The sequence below is a fragment of the Ochlerotatus camptorhynchus genome, unplaced genomic scaffold, assembly GCF_037179485.1.
Source record: "Ochlerotatus camptorhynchus isolate MF236.1 unplaced genomic scaffold, CSIRO-AGI_Acam_v1.1 ptg000343l, whole genome shotgun sequence".
Classification (NCBI taxonomy): Eukaryota; Metazoa; Arthropoda; class Insecta; order Diptera; family Culicidae; genus Ochlerotatus; species Ochlerotatus camptorhynchus.
This window is the reverse complement of record NW_027040831.1, coordinates 676,560-694,624: the sequence shown is the minus strand read 5'-3', so window position 1 is coordinate 694,624 and position 18,065 is coordinate 676,560. Positions and strand designations below refer to the sequence as shown.

Genomic DNA, 18,065 nt, shown 5'->3' with positions numbered 1-18,065 from the left:
TTTATGATATTTTAATTTTCGAACAAAGTTTGATTCCCCAAATGCAGTGCGGTTAGAAAATCATCGCGTGCTGGTTTTGTACAAAAATATCCATTCTAGAAGAACTTGCTTGTACACTGCAGTCCATTACAAGAACTTTCATTACATTCGTTGTTTAAAACATATGCAGAGGATGTAATAAATCTATTGTGACACTTTGAAAAAAAAAAAACAACTAGATTTTGACAACAAAGATGAAGCCGCAGTGTTGCCAAAATTGAGACCTCACTGTTTTCAAATGATTTTGTTTTTAATTTTCGTCAAATTAAAAAAAATAAGACGGCACGTGCTGGCTCTTCGAACATAGCAGTGCGCCAGTAGTTACGAATTTTCAATCCATGGTCCACCACAGTCAAGCATTGCGAAGCTCAGGGCCAAATGATTCAGTTCAAAAGTATCAAATGACCTACAACAGCTGCAATTTGGAAATACGCTGCATCAGCGTTATAGCTTTTTTCCTATTCCTAACCTCAAATTTAGACTGCACTCACTCAGTAGTATAGAGGAAACCAACAAAATGCAACGAAAAACAAAAATCTCCCAACCAACCAAAAACAATCAGAGCGTCAAATGTATACAACAATACGCATTGCACCCCACACCAACTTCCCGGCAACAACAACAACTTCAGCAACAACAAAAATACCACCTAGCCACGCATTTTACGTCGGTTGCTAATGTGTTGTATATGCAATCGTTTACATTAATAAAAAAGCTTTACTATTAGCTCGAACTTTCGCCCACAATGTGATTCGCTTTCCGATGTGAAACACCAGTAACAGCAAAATTTCACCTGTTCCTAAGGCAACAATCATCGTCGACAGAGCTCCCGCCGCAGCAAGCCCATGATCGATCAACTTCTGCCGCCGCACGCAGGTTGCTTTGTAATTTGATTGCTCCATTCCACCGCACCGCACCGCACCAATAAGCAACTGCAACTATACGAATCACCGGCCAAATGCATTCGACGAACGCAGTAGTAACCTAATGCGCGATCCGAGTAACCCAAGGAAAATGCTTTCAGAGACCTTTCGCGAGACGCAGTTAAAAAAAAATTAACTGCAGATAAAAAAAGCTCTTATGTAGGAAAAATGATGCGATGAGAAAACGAAAAATTGCACCCATCGGAACTGGGGAAATTTTTTTCCACTGTATAAAGTGTGGATTTTTTTTTGTGAATGAATAAAATAATAAAACGCAGCCAACGATGATGGGAGTCTGAACAAAAACATGTAGATTATTTCATCGAAAGGCAGGCAGTGGAAGATGTTTAACTTGATCTTATTTAAACAATAGGAAATCACAAGATGAAAGCGTGGGTGATGGTCTTGCACCTTGAGCGAGGATAACAATAGGAAGCTTAATTTAGTGATGCTCGCATGATTTCTGATTTCCTGAAAGTGACGTGTGTTTGTTTTTGACAGGTGTTTCTAATATTTGTGATGAAGACAAGAAATCAAAACGTTGACAGGGCAAAAGTGAATTCGATCGCAGTCGGCTGGTGTATGGTCGGTTTCCATAAGTAAAGAAAATGCGATTGCGTTCAAAGTGTTGACGTCGTCGACGCCGCCGTCGGTAAGGCAAACACAAGAAGACAAATGAGAGCGTGAAGAGAACCGATACATCGCTCATTGGGCTGCAATGAATTAATTGAAATAAATAGACCGCGATCCGAACGACGGCGAATCAAATTGGATACCACGTGACTAACATTGTTCGCCCCCATTCATAAACCATACCATTTAACCCTTCCCCCCCATCGACCTCCTCGCAGTGAAAAGCAAACCCCTCAAGTTTCGAACCCAGACCCTTAACAGAGCGCCCTTTGCTGGGTGGGCAGTTAGTAGAGTTGACACAATTGGTTTCTTATCGTTCCGACAATCCTGAATGGATAAGCACAGCAGGTCCAAACCGACGCTCGAGGACTACATAATCGACATGGAGACGCGGCCGCCCGACAGCGGTCAGATCTCCGACAAGGACGTCTGGGCCCAGCTGCACCAGAAGGAAGCGGATCTGCTGCTGGCGGCCGAACTCGGCAAGGCTCTGCTGGAGACGAACGAGCAGCTGAAGAAGCAGCAGGAGAAGCTGATCGACGACTACTCGGTGAAGCTGGAGGTAAGTGGCTTTTTTTTTCTTGACTATGTTTATTGATATTTGATGCATCACACGAAATTGATTCGATGAACTGTGAGTTCTAGTACTAATTTCGAAGGCGGAGTTTAATAATGAAAAACAATTGGAAATCTCTGCGAAGAATCTTTTAAAATTCTCAACGTCAATAGGAGAGATTGATGGTCTACCTCCATTATTTCAAACAACTCACATGTGTCACTTTTCTACAAGAAGTTAAAACTGTGATGCCAGTTAAAACATTACCTGGGAAATAGAATACATATAATTGAAGGAACATTTCGCCAAACTCCTTTCTCTTTATGCCAAGGGATTACGGCTCTATGGATCTCATTTGTCGGTTTGGTTACATCCTAATTTGATTTCGTCAGTTGGTTCAGTTCGAATATGATGGTTCAGGAATTTCCGAACCTGTTACTGAGTAGTAGATTGATTTTAGGTATAAATCATGTCTAATCCTTAAATTTAATCACCGTGCTAATCCTCTAATTGTTGTTGGTGGGCTATCTCTATCCTCTCTACGATAAGAGAGGACCAGATTGGTTAATTTTATGGGGACATACCCCTCACCATCCCTCTCCAACAGGGGAGTTTGGTAAAGAGATAGATGATCAAACCGATTTGTACCTTCATAAAAGTTGTCCTTGCTTGCTTTCTACTCGCTATGTATACAATTTCACACTGCCGTACTCTAACGAAACTATCAACTCTATACTTTCATCTCTTCATCTATGGTATAAAAATTACCACTCTTGTCTGTTATTTGAAATTAGCATCTTCAACTATGTTTCAGAAGAGATTACTCCACAACCAAATAAGCTATTCGTGATCTTAGAACGTCAATATAAAGTTTTTTTTTTTTATTGTAGGTGTACCCCCATTTTGTTTTTGTTATAGTAACTACCGGCAGGTATCCACATTGTCAAAAAAGAGCCTATTTTCATCATGGGCGGCATTTTTTATTTCTTAATATTTTGAGCTCAAATTTTCGCCACACTTTGGAAAACTCTTCAGCTAGATGTGTTTCCTAGGGCAATTGATTGGACAAATAGTTTTTGAGATAAGACCAGATGTGTGAGAGGTAGTTTTAAGCTTTTCTGGGGAAAAATCAATTTGGATACCTGCCGGTAATCAGCCTGTTTACTGTAGTTACTATAACAAAAACAAAATGTGGATACAGCTATAAGAAACTACATTAAAAAAACTTCAAATTGACGTTCTAAGATCACGGATAGCTAATTTGGTAGAGGAGAAATCTTTTCTGAAAGTTGAAATTTTTTAAAATCTCGAAAATCCAAAAAAGGTGTTTTTTTTTTCAAAATGCCAAAATAAGCGTTTTGTCCAAGTTTGGCTCGAATCGGTGCATTTTGATTTTAATTATGGTGAAATAAATAAGTCTGATTATTTGCTTTCAGATTTTTAAATGAAAGCAGCTTAACTGCAGAACTGTTAACGTCTTGTTCAAAATTGAACTACCAATTATTGTTAAATTGTTTTGTTGAACACAGTTTAGGTCATTTGTGACTACTCACGGGTGAGATTTGAACTCAATTCTTTCAGCGTGAGAAGCATGGTTGCTAACCATTTACACCAGGCCCGTATTCAGTTAAATATTATGAATGCAACATCAGTGATCAAATTTATTTCATTGAGAGCAGGATTGACGTAGGATTACGTCTTTCGGCAACATATAGGTGGCGCAATTTAAAAAAAAAACAAAATCGACCGCGTTACGAAAAGTGGTCAGGTTTTAACCACTTATACTTCTGTAAATTGTAAATTCTAAACAATCCAATCGATTGGAATTTTTTCTACGAATCTTCAAAAATGAACACTTTATCAATTTTCAATAGGTCAGTGTTGAAAATTACACAAAAGTCCAACTGCTTTCGAATTCCATCCGGTCTCGCCGAACGGTGTTTATTTAATCACCGCGTGTGTCGTGAGTGGTGGTGTCCGGTTGTCCTCAGCAGCAGCAGCTGCTTTCGGCGCGTGGCGTTGAACATTGTTCTCCAGTACACAACGACAGGTTGCCCGCAAGCAGCGAGCTGCAGCCCACCCGCGTTCATTCTTCGAAGCTGGAGGAAGATGCTGCACCGCTACTGATCGGATTCAGTTGCTCATCGTGAGCCGCTGTGGGCCATCTATGCTAAGCGCGTCACTCTAGTTCCAAACTACATACAGCTCACCAGCCGCATCCGTGTTGAACACCCTAATAGCTCAGCATTACTCAACCATCACGACAAAACGGTTCTTTTCAGGACCACCTTAAATTATTGTTCTTTTAGAGTTGATTTTCAATTAATGTGATTCCTTGTAGCGTCCTTTTTCGCAATACAGTTTGCAATTTCACAAGCCAAAATATTGAGGATTTTGTGAATTCACGTAGCTGAAACGACTACTTTTTTTTGCTGCGAAGAAGCAAGCAACAACTGAAATTTGCAGATTTACAAACCCGTAGATCTCGAGTTGTGTGCTCTTGAAATGGCGAAGAAAAATGATTCTACAGGGAAACAACTTAACGTTCGCTCGCCATCCGTTATGGGAAAAAGTGGTTTTCCTAACACAGTTGCCAAATTCTTGAGCACGTGTTTATATTTGCATGAATGGTGAGCAGGCATGGGAATTGTCGCGTTTGTCATTGGCGCACGACAAGATACATTAAACATGGTCATCCTGGAAATTTCTCGTCAAAAAACAATTTCTTGTCGTACGACAAGATCACCACGACAAAATCAAGAATCCATCCAGTCGCGAGTATTTATTCTAGTCGCATGTCACTCATACTGTTCCCTGTGACAAAGTACTATAGGTCACACTATCGGCTCTGAGCTCAACACAACTTTATACCTCACAGTGAACTTCTTCGTTCATGTCCGAATGTATGGGTTCTGTCTCTTCTTTCGTCAACCAACCAAACGTAAAAAGTCATTTTGTCCCTTCATTATTGGTATTTCCGGAATCGGTATTTCAAGATGGCGGCTTACTACATCAGAGAAAGTGGGTAATACTGCCAAATACCCTTCAATGTGGATATTTTCAGGATCCGGCTGACGTCTAGAGACCGAAAATCGATGCCCAGCGCCATCTTGAAATTCAAGATGGCGGCATCCGGTATCAGAAAAAGTGGGAATATACCCTATTAATCGCTGTCCAACACCATTTTGAAATCCAAGATATGGCGGCTGCCGGTTTCAGAAAAAGTAGGAAATACTGCCAAACACCGTCAATATAGATGCTTTCGGAATGACGTCGAAATCCCTTCAATATAGATATTTTTGAAATCAGGGTGTTGTCTAGGACCAGATATCATTGTCCAACGCTATTTTTAAATCCAAGATGGCGGCTTCTGGTTTCAGAAAAAGTGGGAAATAATGTTAAATACCATTCAATATTTAAATTTTTTGAATCGTCTGACGTGACGTCTAGAGACCGTAAATTGATTTCCGACGCCATCTTGAAATCCAAGATGATGGTTTTCAGATCCAGAAAAGAGAGAAATACTGTCAAATACCCTTCAATATGAGTATTTTTGGGAATGAAATGACGTCTAGAGATTTTATATCGAAATCGGAATGACGTCTAGAAATAGAAAAAGAATGTCTTGAAATCCAAGATGGCAGCTACAGGATACAGGAAACTTGGAAATACGGTGATAGACACGGACTAGCAATTACTGTGCGATTCCATATTGGATTCCACGATGGCAGCTTCTGGTAACAGATAAACTGGATAGTACTGTTAAATACCCCCACAAAATGGGTATTTTTGAAATGGGAACGATATATAGTGGCTCAAAATCGATGTCTGACGCTATTTAGGAATCTAAGATGGCAGTCCTCTGTTTTTATAAAACTGTCAAATACCCTACAATAGACGAAAAATTGATGGCTGACTCCATTCCGGCATTCAAATTTTCGGCATCTACACGTTGCCTTGTTCCGAAAATATCCATATTGTAGAGTATTTTACAGTTTTTCTTAAAACAATGGCCGCCATCTTGGATTCAAAAATGGCGTAAGATCTCGATTTTCGAGATGTACGCGTCGTACTTGTTCCGAAAATAACCATATTTGATAGTTTTATTTCTGAATCTGAGAGCCGCCGTATTGAATTCCAAAATGATGACAGACATATATTTTCGGGATGTACACGTCGAACACGTTCCGAAAATATCCACATTGAATGGTATTTGACAGTTTTTCAGAATCTGAGAGCTGTCATTTTGGATTACGAAATGGCATCCGAAATAGATTCTCGACATCTACCCGTCGCCCCCGTTCCTAAAATACCTATGTACACATCGATTTTCGGAATGTATGCGTCGTCCCCGTTCCGAAAATACTCATATTGTAGGGTATTTGACAGATCATCCGAAAACATAATTGATATAGTTTTGTTTTGTTTTGTTTTGTTTTGTTTTGTTTTGCTCGCGCAGCAAGAGAACCCGACGTTCTCACACGCCAAGTTGGCAACATTGCTGGATGTGGCCAAATCGACCGTGACAAACGTTTTAAAAGTGTTCGGGGAGCGTCTGTCGACCGTCAGGAAGCCTGGAAGCGGCGGCAATCGTAATCCGGACGTGGCAGCGACGACGAAGAAGGTGGCGGTGAAAAATAAGCGGAATCCTAACCTCTCCATCCGGAACGTCACTGGCAAGCTCAATGTCTTCCATACTACTGTGCAGCGGGCCAAGAAACGAGCCGGGTTGTCGACGTTTAGGAATGTGAAGGTGGCGAACCGAGATTACTAACAAAACACGTCGGCAAAGCAACGGTCCTGAAAGCTGTATACGAATCTGCTCACAAAGTTCGACTGTGTCGTCATGGACGACGAAACTTATGTGAAGGCGGATTTCAAGCAGCTTCCGGGACAGGAGTTTTATACCGCATCAGGAAAAGGGAAGGTGGCTGAAATTTTCAAAACCATCAAACTATCGAAGTTCCCGAAAACAATTTCTCGTCTGGTTGGCAATATGCACGTGTGGTCTAAAAACCGGCATTTCAAGAGAACTACGTCCAGGAGTGCCTGGAAAAGCGGCTGCTACTATTCCTAAAGCAACAGAATAGACCTGTGCTGTTCTGGCCGGATTCGGCGAGCTGCCACTATGGGAAAGAGGCAATCGAGTGGTACGATGCGAACAACCGGAAGATCCGGAACATCCGTAAAAGTAGTCTATTCATTAAACTGATCCTAGAGCTCTACGGATTTTTCGGAACCACTCATAAACGTCTTGTCGGAATGTATTCGGAGTTGTGTTCAGAATAAAGAATATAGATACTACAGGATGGTCCACCGGAAGATCCGGAACATCCCTTAAAGTGCTCAATTCATGAAATTGATCCTTGAGCTCCACGATTTTTTAGAAAGCACTCATATACATCTTATCACAATAAAAACGGAGTTTTGACCAGACAGTTTATACTGGGAACCACGAGATGGTCCATTAAAAGATCCGGAAGATCATTGCAAGTGTTTAATTCATGAAACTGATCCTAGAGCTCCACTGTTGTTTTTTTTTTCAAATGGCTTATTGAATAAATTTTGATGTGATGAATTAAAAATATAAACTTTGAAGCTAGTCCCTCGTTAACTTGTAACTCCAATGAAACATCTCCTAGAAGTCAAAGGAAATAAGTCCATGAAATCCAAGGAATAATATTCAAAAATTCCGATAAAAGTGTCTAAAAGTTATTAATTATTTAAATACCACCTAGAAATCATCCATGATAATAAATTAAAAAAAAATGTGTCTATGAGCAGTTCTAAAAAACCATAGAGTGCTTAGATCAGTTTTCTTGATCTATCCACTTTAATGGATGTTCCGGATATTCCGAAGGACCATCCAATGGACCCTGGGGTCCATTTTCCAGTAACAACTCCGAGTTTAATCTGATGAGTTGTCTATTATTTTCCAGAGGAGCATTCATGGTCTCCAGGGTCTGTTTTCCGATCATAACTCCGAATTCATAATTATAAGACGTCTATGAGAGTATACGAAAAAAAAACGGAGTTCTTGGATCAGTTCCATGGATTGAGCCTTTTTACGGATGTTTCGGATCTTTCGGAGGACCATCCACTGCACAATGGTCCCAAAGCCGTATTTAGGAAGACAAAAATGTTTGCGCCCATACCGTCAGTTTTAGGTATATAGTGTTTTCGGGAAAGATTCTTCATATTGTTTGGCCGATCTTTTTATGTTAGTGAAATTAGGGTGGTCCACAAAATTGGAGATTTGAAAATACATACTTTTTTAATTATTTGCGATAGACCAATGCAATTTTCTAAAAGTTGTAGAACAATCAATTCGAAGCAATCTTAAGGTTCATGAGTTATGATTTTTTAAACAAGCAGGTTAGAATGGCCCATAAAAAATAGATTTCTTTGAATATCTTTTCATAAGTTCATTTCTCTTAAAAACCTTGTTTTGGTTACATTTAGAACTTATGATGACGCATATTTTTGCTGAAGCAACCAGGCTGCTATCTTTTTTTTTATTATTAGAAAATTAATGGTGATTTTCTTCGAAAAAATGGTTCTATTAAAATGACAATGTCTCTAAATGGAGCAAACCGATTTTCAAACTTTCGATTTCATTTAAAAGATCGTGTTTTTTCAGTATTTGTGGGAAAACTGTGAGAGCGTTTTTTGTTTAAAGTATTAAATTTAATTTAATTTTTTTTATTAAAAACTAGCCATAAATTAACCATAAAGAGATTCAAATTAGTGACTTCTGCAAAAATATGCGTCATAAAAAGTTCTAAAAGTATTTGAAATAATGTTTTTACGAGAGGTTAGGGTGGCCCCTAGAAAATCGGCTTTCTTTAAATATTGTTTATACGTTGATCACCAATAAAAATATTTAAAGAAAGATTTTCTAAGGGCCACTCCAACCTACTTGTTTAAAATAACCATAAGTCATGAACCATAAGAGATAAAAATGTGATGCCATGAGCAAAGTTGGTTCAAATTGATTGTCTATCTCAAGTAATAAAAAAGGTTGAATTTTCAATTCACCAATTTTAAGCACCACCCTAATTTCAAATCGGCTAAAAAATACGAATAAGCTTTCTCGAAGACACCATATACCTTAAAGTTATGGTTTTGGTGCTAATATTTTTGTCTTCATAAATACGGCTTTTATGGATGTTCAGGATCTTCCTGGTGAACCATCTCGTGGTCCCAAAGGTCCATTTTCCGTCTAAGCGTTCATATTCCGGTCACAACTCCAAATTCATTCTGATAAATCGTTTATGAGTGGTTTCGCAAACTCATGGAGCTCTAGGATCAGTCTCATGAATTGACAACTTTTGCGGACGTTCCGGATCTTTCGGTGGACCATCCTGTAGTCCCCAGAGTCCAAATGGAGCTCTAGGATCCGTTGCATGAGTTGACCACTTTTACGGATGTTCCGGATCTTCTTTTGAACCATCCTGTGGTCCCCACAATCAATATTCAGGTAACAACTCTGAATTCATTCTGATAAGACGTGTATGAGTGTTTTCGGAGGTACCCAAAGACCACAACCCTCCCAACAGCCCAGAACTCCGCCCTATCGAACGGTAGTCGGCTTTAGTCAAACGTAATCTCTAAAAAACTAATAAATCCATGGATTTTTGCATTTAAATGATCTTTATTTCTTGTGATTGTGTGGTTTACATGTATGAATTTGTTAAGTGACACAGATTCGTCTTTTCAACTTTGGTACATTTGAGATTTTAATTATTATTTACAGTTCCTAGTCCTATCAGGCCTATTTTAAAGTATGACCACCTTGGTGGGATTGGTTTGATTTGAATTGGAAAAAGGAGACTACTTATAACTACTATTTACAACTACAACTAACCTACAACTACTATGTACACCTAGCCTACTATATACAAATTGCTTATCAAAGCATGTTCTGATAAATTACATTTTTGTGTAAATTTAGTCTTAATTTCGTTAATTTTGGAATCTATTTTGGCAATGCCTGCCTCTTCATGTAAATTTGTTATTCTAGTGTCGAAAGGACGATCAAGAACCATCCTCAGCACTCTATTCTGAGCGACCTGAATTTTGTTCCTGTGAGTCTGTGCACATGATTCCCACACCGGAGCTGCGTAGAGGATCGCAGGTGCTACGATTTGTTTGTAGACGGCCAGTTTGTTCACCCTTGAGAGGCGGGATCTGCGGCAAATCAGCGGATACAGACTCCTAACCAAGGCGGAACACTTGACTACGGTTTTCTCCACATGCGAGCGGAATAGGAGCTTTTCGTCAAACAACATCCCGAGATAGGTTACTTCGGCGGACCACTCAACCCTTGTGCCATCCATGATTACAGTACAAGATGGAGCCGGCTTCAGTTTGGGCGATTGCCGATGGAGGAACATGATCGTTTGTGTTTTGGAGGCATTAAGGCATCGTTGAAGTTTGTTCGTTATTTCGCGAGGCATTCTTCCTTTGACGGCTATTGCGGTATCATCTGCTAACAGGAAAAACACGCAACCGCCACCGAGGGGAGGAATGTCGGAAGTGTAAATGCTGTAGAGCAAGGGGCCCAGCAGACTGCCTTGCGGGACTCCTGCTGGGATGGAAAACGTGTCGGAAAGACAACCATTCAACGATACCTTAAACGACCTTTGCTGGAGGTAGCTACGGGTGATTTTAACCAGATGTAATGGAAAGTTGAAGTTACAAAGCTTGTATACAAGCCCATTGTGCCAGACATTATCAAACGCTTTCTCAACGTCTAACAAGGCCATGGCTGTGGACTTGGATACAGCTTTGTTACTTCGGATGTTATTCATCACCCGCACTAGCTGGGTATTGGTGGAGTGCCCCTTTCTGAACCCAAACTGTTCCGGAAGGAGAATGTTATTTTCCTCGACAAACTTGAGCAAACAATTGAGAATGAGTTTCTCGAACAATTTGCTCAGCGCTGAAAGGAGTAGTCTGTAGCTTGAAGCTAGCGTTGGGTCCTTCCCGGGTTTGCGGATAGGTATGATTTTCGCTGTCTTTCAGATACTTGGAAAGTAGTGCAGTTCCAAGCATCTGTTGAAGACAGCAGCCAGCAGAGAGTGAACCGTCATGCTGAGATTTTTCAACACTAGGTTGAATATTCCGTCAAACCCGGGGGCCTTCATGTTTTTGGTGCATTTCAGCGCCGAGCAAATCTGTTCCACTGTGATTCTATCCTCCGGAGGGATGGCACAAGGGGAGGAATCAAGGTTGAGTACGCATTGCTCAACCTGAACTTCGAGCGGACTTTGGATGTTGGAGCCAAGCAAGTGCGATTTGGCAATATGCTCACCAATCGCATTTGCTTTCTCCTGAGGGGTGATTATGAGCCGATCGTCATCATTTTCATCTTTTAGTGGCGGAATGGGTTTGGGGTGCGTCTTTAAGACCTTGGCAACTTTCCAGAATGGTCTGGAGCGGTCGTCCAGATTCTGGACAAGCCGCCCGAAACTTTCGTTCTGGAGTGAGACCATTCTGGAAAAAATCTCCTTGTTCAGATTGGCCATTTCACGTTTCCTCGCTAGATCTCCAGTCCTCTGAAACTGGCGTCTACGAACATTTCTCAGGCGAATTAAGAGTTGGGTGTGGGAATCAATGGCAATAAACTTACCCCTCACAGGAACTCGTCGGACGCACGCCTCGTCAGCCACGGTTATGGCTTGGTGGAGTACTTCCAACGCTCGGTCGATGTCCTCCACGGAGTCAAGCGGCGGGTTGTCGATGATGTGCCTGTCCTCCACGCGTCCAAACTGGGCCCAGTTTACGCGATGGTAGTCCTTGCGCAGGCTTGGAGCAGCAGCTACGTTGTATCCCAGTTCAGCCACCACCGGTTGATGGTCGGAGCTGAGTTCGTTTAAGGCTACCGGCTTGGACAAGCCGGTATTTGAAAGAAACAGGTCTAGCGTCGATGGGTTGCCTGCCGGTGAGATGAATGTTGGCTCGTCCGAGAACCAAACGGAGTACAGCCCATGCTGCGAATGGTCGAACAGCAGACGACCGTTCTGGTTCTGCTGGTAGTTCCGCCATGCCTCATGACGAGCATTCAGATCTCCTCCAACAACGAAGCGGGAACCGGTACGGGTGATGGTGGACAGGTCCTTCTTAAATTTAGCCGCTAGTCCACTGCTGGCGGCACACTGTCGAGGGCAGTAGACGGTGATGAACTGGACGTATCCAGTCGACGACTCCACCTCCACACCAAGGGCCTCGATGATAGAGGTGCGGATTCCTTTCTTGACGACGACCGCAACACCACCCCCCCTGGAGCTGGTGCGATCAAGCCGGATAATGTTGTGGTCAGGCAACCAGAAGCTGTCGCCGGACTTTAGATGGGTCTCGGTTAGAAGGCCCACGTCGATGCTGTGCTTGCGGAGGAAGTCGGCAAGCTCAATCTCTTTTGCTCTTACAGAGCAAGCATTCCAGGTGACGATAGTTAGCGGTTTAGACGCCATACTGGATGATGAACTTACCGAGCACCTGGATCTGTTCGGGCTTATTGCGGCACTTACGAAGAGCACCGGACATGTTGACGAAAATTTCCATCAGTTCATCCGCTGAGAACAGATCGGGGTTGTTGTTTTGCGCTGTTGGTTGTCTCCAGAATCCAGGGGGGGATGGAGAGCTTTGGCCAGCAAAATCACCGGAATCTTCTTGAGGGGGGGCGGGTTGCACCCGCGAATTCGCTTGCTTTTGCTGGGGAGCACGAAGAGGCGGAAAATCCTCCGTCCTGAATGATGGGGTTTTGTCCTTCTTGCGTCCTGGTTGATTGTTGCTTGACGCCTGCTTTCGGATGCGTTTGAAGTCCTCGCGTTTGGAGCACAGTCTGTCGGAACCTTGATGTGCACCACCACAGTTAGCGCATTTTATCGCCACGGCTCCATCCGCAGGGCAGTTGGAAGTGGCGTGTTCTTGAGCGCAGTTGCTGGAGCGTGGCTTGATGTTGCAGTTGCGGGTACCGTGTCCAAAATTGAGGCACCTCATACACTGCGTTACGTCACGATGGCCGCCACGGTATGGCTCCCACCGTACGATGATGGAGCAGATTGATCGGATGGCTTGTAGCGCATTGAGCGTCACCGTCCCTTTCTGGAAGTGCACCAGGAAAAGACAATCCGGGTACGTCTTCACGTTTTCGTCTCTCCTTGTCATTCGGAAGACAGCGATTGGGGCAAGCTTGTACCGGTTGATTTCAGCTTCGACCATCTTGGGGTCGAAGTTTGGTAGACCCCTGATGACTACCTTGAAGGGCTTCTCACCGGGGATGTCGTGCGTGAAGAATTCCGCCTTGGTATCCTTCAGATATTTCACGGCCACTTCGTACTCCGCTTTTGTTCGGAGCATCACCTTGGTGCCGATCCTGCCGAGCTTAAACTCAGCTGCAACGCCCAGCGATGAAAGATCGCCAATCAGCGTGTTGAGTGGGACTTGCTTCACCACCAGTGGAGGAAGCTTCATTTTTGCTGCACTCGGGGTGGCAACAGTTTCGTTGTCGACGGCGTCGCCGAAATCACCAATGACGCTGACGTTCGTCGCGGTGGCATCGTCCCGTCCACTCGCACCATCGGACTGGCCTTGATTTTTCTTCCTCTTCTTTGACCGCTTCACCGTGGCTGAGGTGGTATTCCCTACATCGGTGGGAAGAGTAGCGTACCTATTCGAAATAGGTACACTCAAGCTACCCTCACCGCTGTTCTTCTTCTCCGTTTTCTCTCGGAGCCTGCTCCGGGAGCGCTGTCTTCCCATCACACGAAGTGACCGACACTACTGACGACGCGAATAAACTGCGAATGTTTGGAACAAACTAGAAACTTTAGAACAACTCGACAGAGCGAGCAAAGACCGAACTGTACTGCTTGACGTACAAGCAGAGAATGATCACTCAATAAATCCATGGAAAACGAGCAGCAGTTTAAATCTAACTGGTGTTCGGCGGCGAATAAGGTCGATGAGACCACTGTGCAAAATTTAATGGAAGGGGTTAAGCGGAAGGCATGGCAGTTTAGATTTGGCAAACCAAAAGAATAAACGAACATTTTTCCTTTAAATATATGAATTGAACTACCAAAAGAAAAATAAGTAGATTTTTGTGATATGAATTTGAAAGAAACGATTTTTTTGTCGACCAATTTTTGCGCGTTCCAGTCTTTAGTTTTTTTTCAAGCTTTTCCGTATTTGGCCGGTCAGCTGTCCAACTTGTATCATCGATCGATACTGCGTGTTGTCGTAGCTCGTGACGTCATCGGTTTGTGTTTCAGTGCGTCGTTCTCTCGATCGATTGACGAGGCGATATATTAGTTTCACCGGGTAGTCGTTTAGTTGGGAGAAAATCGTGTTTGTGGCCGTTTTTGAGTCGACGTTGGTGGAGAAACTTTTTACTCGGTGAATGAAATTTCGTGCCACATTCACTTTGAGTTGCATGCTGAGGGCGGAATGGTATTTCAGAAACCTAAGGCCTGTACTCGAAAAAAATGCACCAGACAAAAGTGTTCGCCAAAAATTTATTTTAAGTCGGATTTTCTTGAAACTTTCAGGGAATGAACTAAGCCATATGGATTATGTTTCGGCATAACTACTTTATTCAATTTCCTTTCCATCGCTGAAATCCCGCACTTTTCCATTAAGACCCCTCATTACATTTTGTGCAATGGTGGAGCCGAACTTTTTGGTCACTTTCATCCATTCTTTCTTCAACTCCAGCTCGTTCTTAAACACCTTGGACGATTTTCGAACTTTGGCCTTCATTATGGCCCAAAATCGTTCCACCGGACGAATCTCTGGTGAATTTGGGGGGTTGACTGTTTTTGGTACAAAAACAACGTTATTGTCTCTGTACCAATCCAACGTCGATCGCGCGTAATGGCATGATGCCAGGTCCGGCCAAAATAATGTCTCGCCTCCGTGGGACCGCAGGAAGGGCAACAGACGCTTCTGGAGGCACTCGGTGCGGTAAATTTCGCTGTTGATGGTACCCATTGTGATGTACGGTTTACTCAGTTTACCGCATTGGCATATGGCCTGCCAGAGGAAGTATTTTTTTGGCGAATTTGTCCACTTTCTTCTTCCTTATGTCTTCCGGAACATCAAACCGTGATTGGGCAACGTAGAACTCCAGCCCCGGTATCTGCTTTGCGTCTGCCTTGATGTAGGTTTCGTCATCCATAACCACACACATCGGTTTCGTTAACCACTCTCGATACAGCTTCCTTGCGCGGGATTTGGCCGCCGTGTTTTGTTGATCACGGCGGTTCGGTGCCTTTCGGACCTTGAATACACGAAGCCCAGCTCGTTTCATTGTTTGCTGAACGAACAAGACGGAACACTTTGCCTTCAGAGCCGCGTCGCGAATCGAAAGGTTCGGATTACGCTTGAAATAATCCAACACCTTCTGGGCCTTCACAGGGTCAGCTGTCTTCGATTTTTTCCACTTCCAACCCGCCGCTCGGTCGTCTGGGACTCCTTAAACGATTTTACCACCCGAGATACAGTTGTATGGGTGATTCCCAGTTGTCTTCCGATCCATCTAATGGTCGCAGTCGGATTTTCTATGACGGCGCGCATTTTCTTCTTGTTTTGATGACATCTCAATAACCACTCAACCGATTGTTATTAAATTTTGCACATGTAAACAATTCACTCCAAACTAGTTATACTCAGATTTTCATCAATTTTTACCCACGGATAAAAAAGTTACACACGGATAAAAATGGTGCATTTTTTTCGAGTACAAGCCTTATCTGATGCCATTAGTTTCATGTACCAATGCTCGGGTTTTACTGTCTGGTCATCCTGTAGTACCAGAAGCAGGTCCTTGTTTTCGGAATTCGTCCTTGTTTCTCCACCTCCTGTGAACTGGATTTTTGGGTGATATAGGTGTTACCGCGTGGCAATTAATTTAGGATCAAATCTATAAGCCATAAGTCTTAGCTGATGTCGATACCAAGGCCAAGGAAGAGAAATGAAAAGTAGGGCAAAACAACGACAGCCTGATTACATAATCTGACTGCACTATTTACTTAGGATGCATATGCGCTCGAGTAGGATAAACACGCCCACACGCGACATATTTGCGTATGTAGATTGTAGATTAAGATTAGTTTTCCCTCTTTGTTCATCCTTCACGAAGTATAATATTCTAATGTTTAAACGTTACAAATGTTCAAATTCTTATTTGTAGAGCCATATTGGATCTGAGTTACAAAAAGTAATAAATTCATGATCATATTGAGAAATCCCGGTTCCGGAAAGGACATGGTATATAAGGACTCGAAAACATAGATTAGCCCTTTTATGCCCGCGTAGAAATTCGATTATAACTAGCAGGAATTAGCTTAAAGTTCGGTATTTATAGGGACATGGAAAATTCCATAGTGACAGGAAATTATTTTACATAATTATAGATCGCTAGTGTAACACATCGATTTAAGATCACTTTGTACAGAATGGAAAATAAAAACTAAGTTCGTAGGTTACTCCAGATTCTTCATTTTTTGAATCCGTAAGAACTTCGGCCTAGAAGCGAAAACTTCTCTCCTTAACCGGAGAAAAAAGTAGCTCCTAGAATCAAAAAAGTTGGAAGGGTTGTATACTAGATACGACCGCAGGGTTGGCGTTGGATAACGTCTGTTATCTGTTGTACTTAATTGTGTATATTATATTTTAGGAATATTCCTTAATAACTCTTTTGCGAAAGTTTGGTGGCCCTGAAAAGGGCCGTTTTGTTGGGCTGATGTTGTTGGGTTTGCACTACTCTGTCGCCCTGGAGGAGCTTTGGAATGATGTTGGTAGTTCGAAGACAGACAGCATATCCCCTTCCAGCGTTCCCACACCCCAGCATATTCCCCAAATTTAAGTGTAACTGTGATATTCTGGAAAGAAATTGTCTTCAAAACTAACTCTTTGTCGAATTATTGGTGGCCCTGAAAAGGGCCGTTTTGGTTGTGGGTTTGGAATGATGGTTATGCCGAGCATGGGTACCGGATGGCGATGGCGATTTTGATGAGCGGTTTGCATGCCGGGCGCTTTGCTTCAACCACGAGTGCGGTGAACTCCGGGTAAATATTATTACCAATCAGTAGAACAGCGCTAGGTGTTATGAGAGGGTAGATGGTTGTTTTGGAGGTTGTGATGAGGACGATTTTGGAACGGAACGGGTTGTGCTCGATGATGCATCGTTCTTCTTCACACAGTCTGTGAAGACGAGTTCGATTCTGAAATAAGTTTTGTAGAAATGCAATAAAAATGGAATCTATGGCTCTGCGAAGATTCAACTTTCGATATTCAAGTGTCGGAAAGGCATTAGTAAATTAATCGTTAAACTCTTTCTTGATAATGTTGTGGCCATTTTTCCAACGCGCTCGGCGTAGTTGCCCTTGCGGAGCAGACGGTGAATACGACCGACTGAGAACTGCAGCAGCTGGGCATTCCATGAAGGCGGCCCAGTATACCGGAGCACAGGCACCAACGCACTCGGCGTAGTTGCCCTTTCGCCCCCAGGCTCTGCTGCCGCTGCTCTGGTACTGCTGCTCTGCTGCTCTGCTGCTGAGTCGACGATCGGATAGACAATGATGGAACGGGCGACCTTGTTGGACGCTTATATAGTAGAACAGAAAATATCAGAGGTTTCAGATACTCGCATCTGATGTCTCGGTTGGAGAAAGTATAAGAATATAAAAAAATCAATCGATTTTCACCATCTTTAGACAATGGTTTACTTTTAACCATTTTTCAATAGTTTCCAGAATGAAATCAATAGTTTTGAAACATTCAGCAAATTGCTAGAAATATTTCCAATCGATTGATGCCATTATCTCGTAAATCTATCGAGAGACGGTTGAGTTATTATCGTTCAAAATCTTTTAATTTTTCGTAACGCATCCAAAATGACTGTTTTC

General features: G+C 42.6%; 1 protein-coding gene across 6 annotated transcripts in view; it reads left to right on the top strand.

The window, feature by feature from the left end:
• LOC135708940 (bicaudal D-related protein homolog) overlaps positions 1-18,065 on the top strand; it is a 119,401-nt gene that overhangs the window by 27,391 nt on the left and 73,945 nt on the right. For 4 of the 6 annotated variants that reach the window (XM_065231134.1, XM_065231133.1, XM_065231131.1 and 1 more), the window contains exon 2: positions 1,941-2,157. In XM_065231134.1, coding sequence (XP_065087206.1) covers positions 1,978-2,157 — 180 coding nt within the window. In that variant the 5' untranslated portion in view covers positions 1,941-1,977. Of the gene's footprint in view, positions 1-1,841; positions 2,158-18,065 lie in introns of those variants that run through there. The other 2 variants (XM_065231130.1, XM_065231129.1) reach the window with 2 other exon arrangements.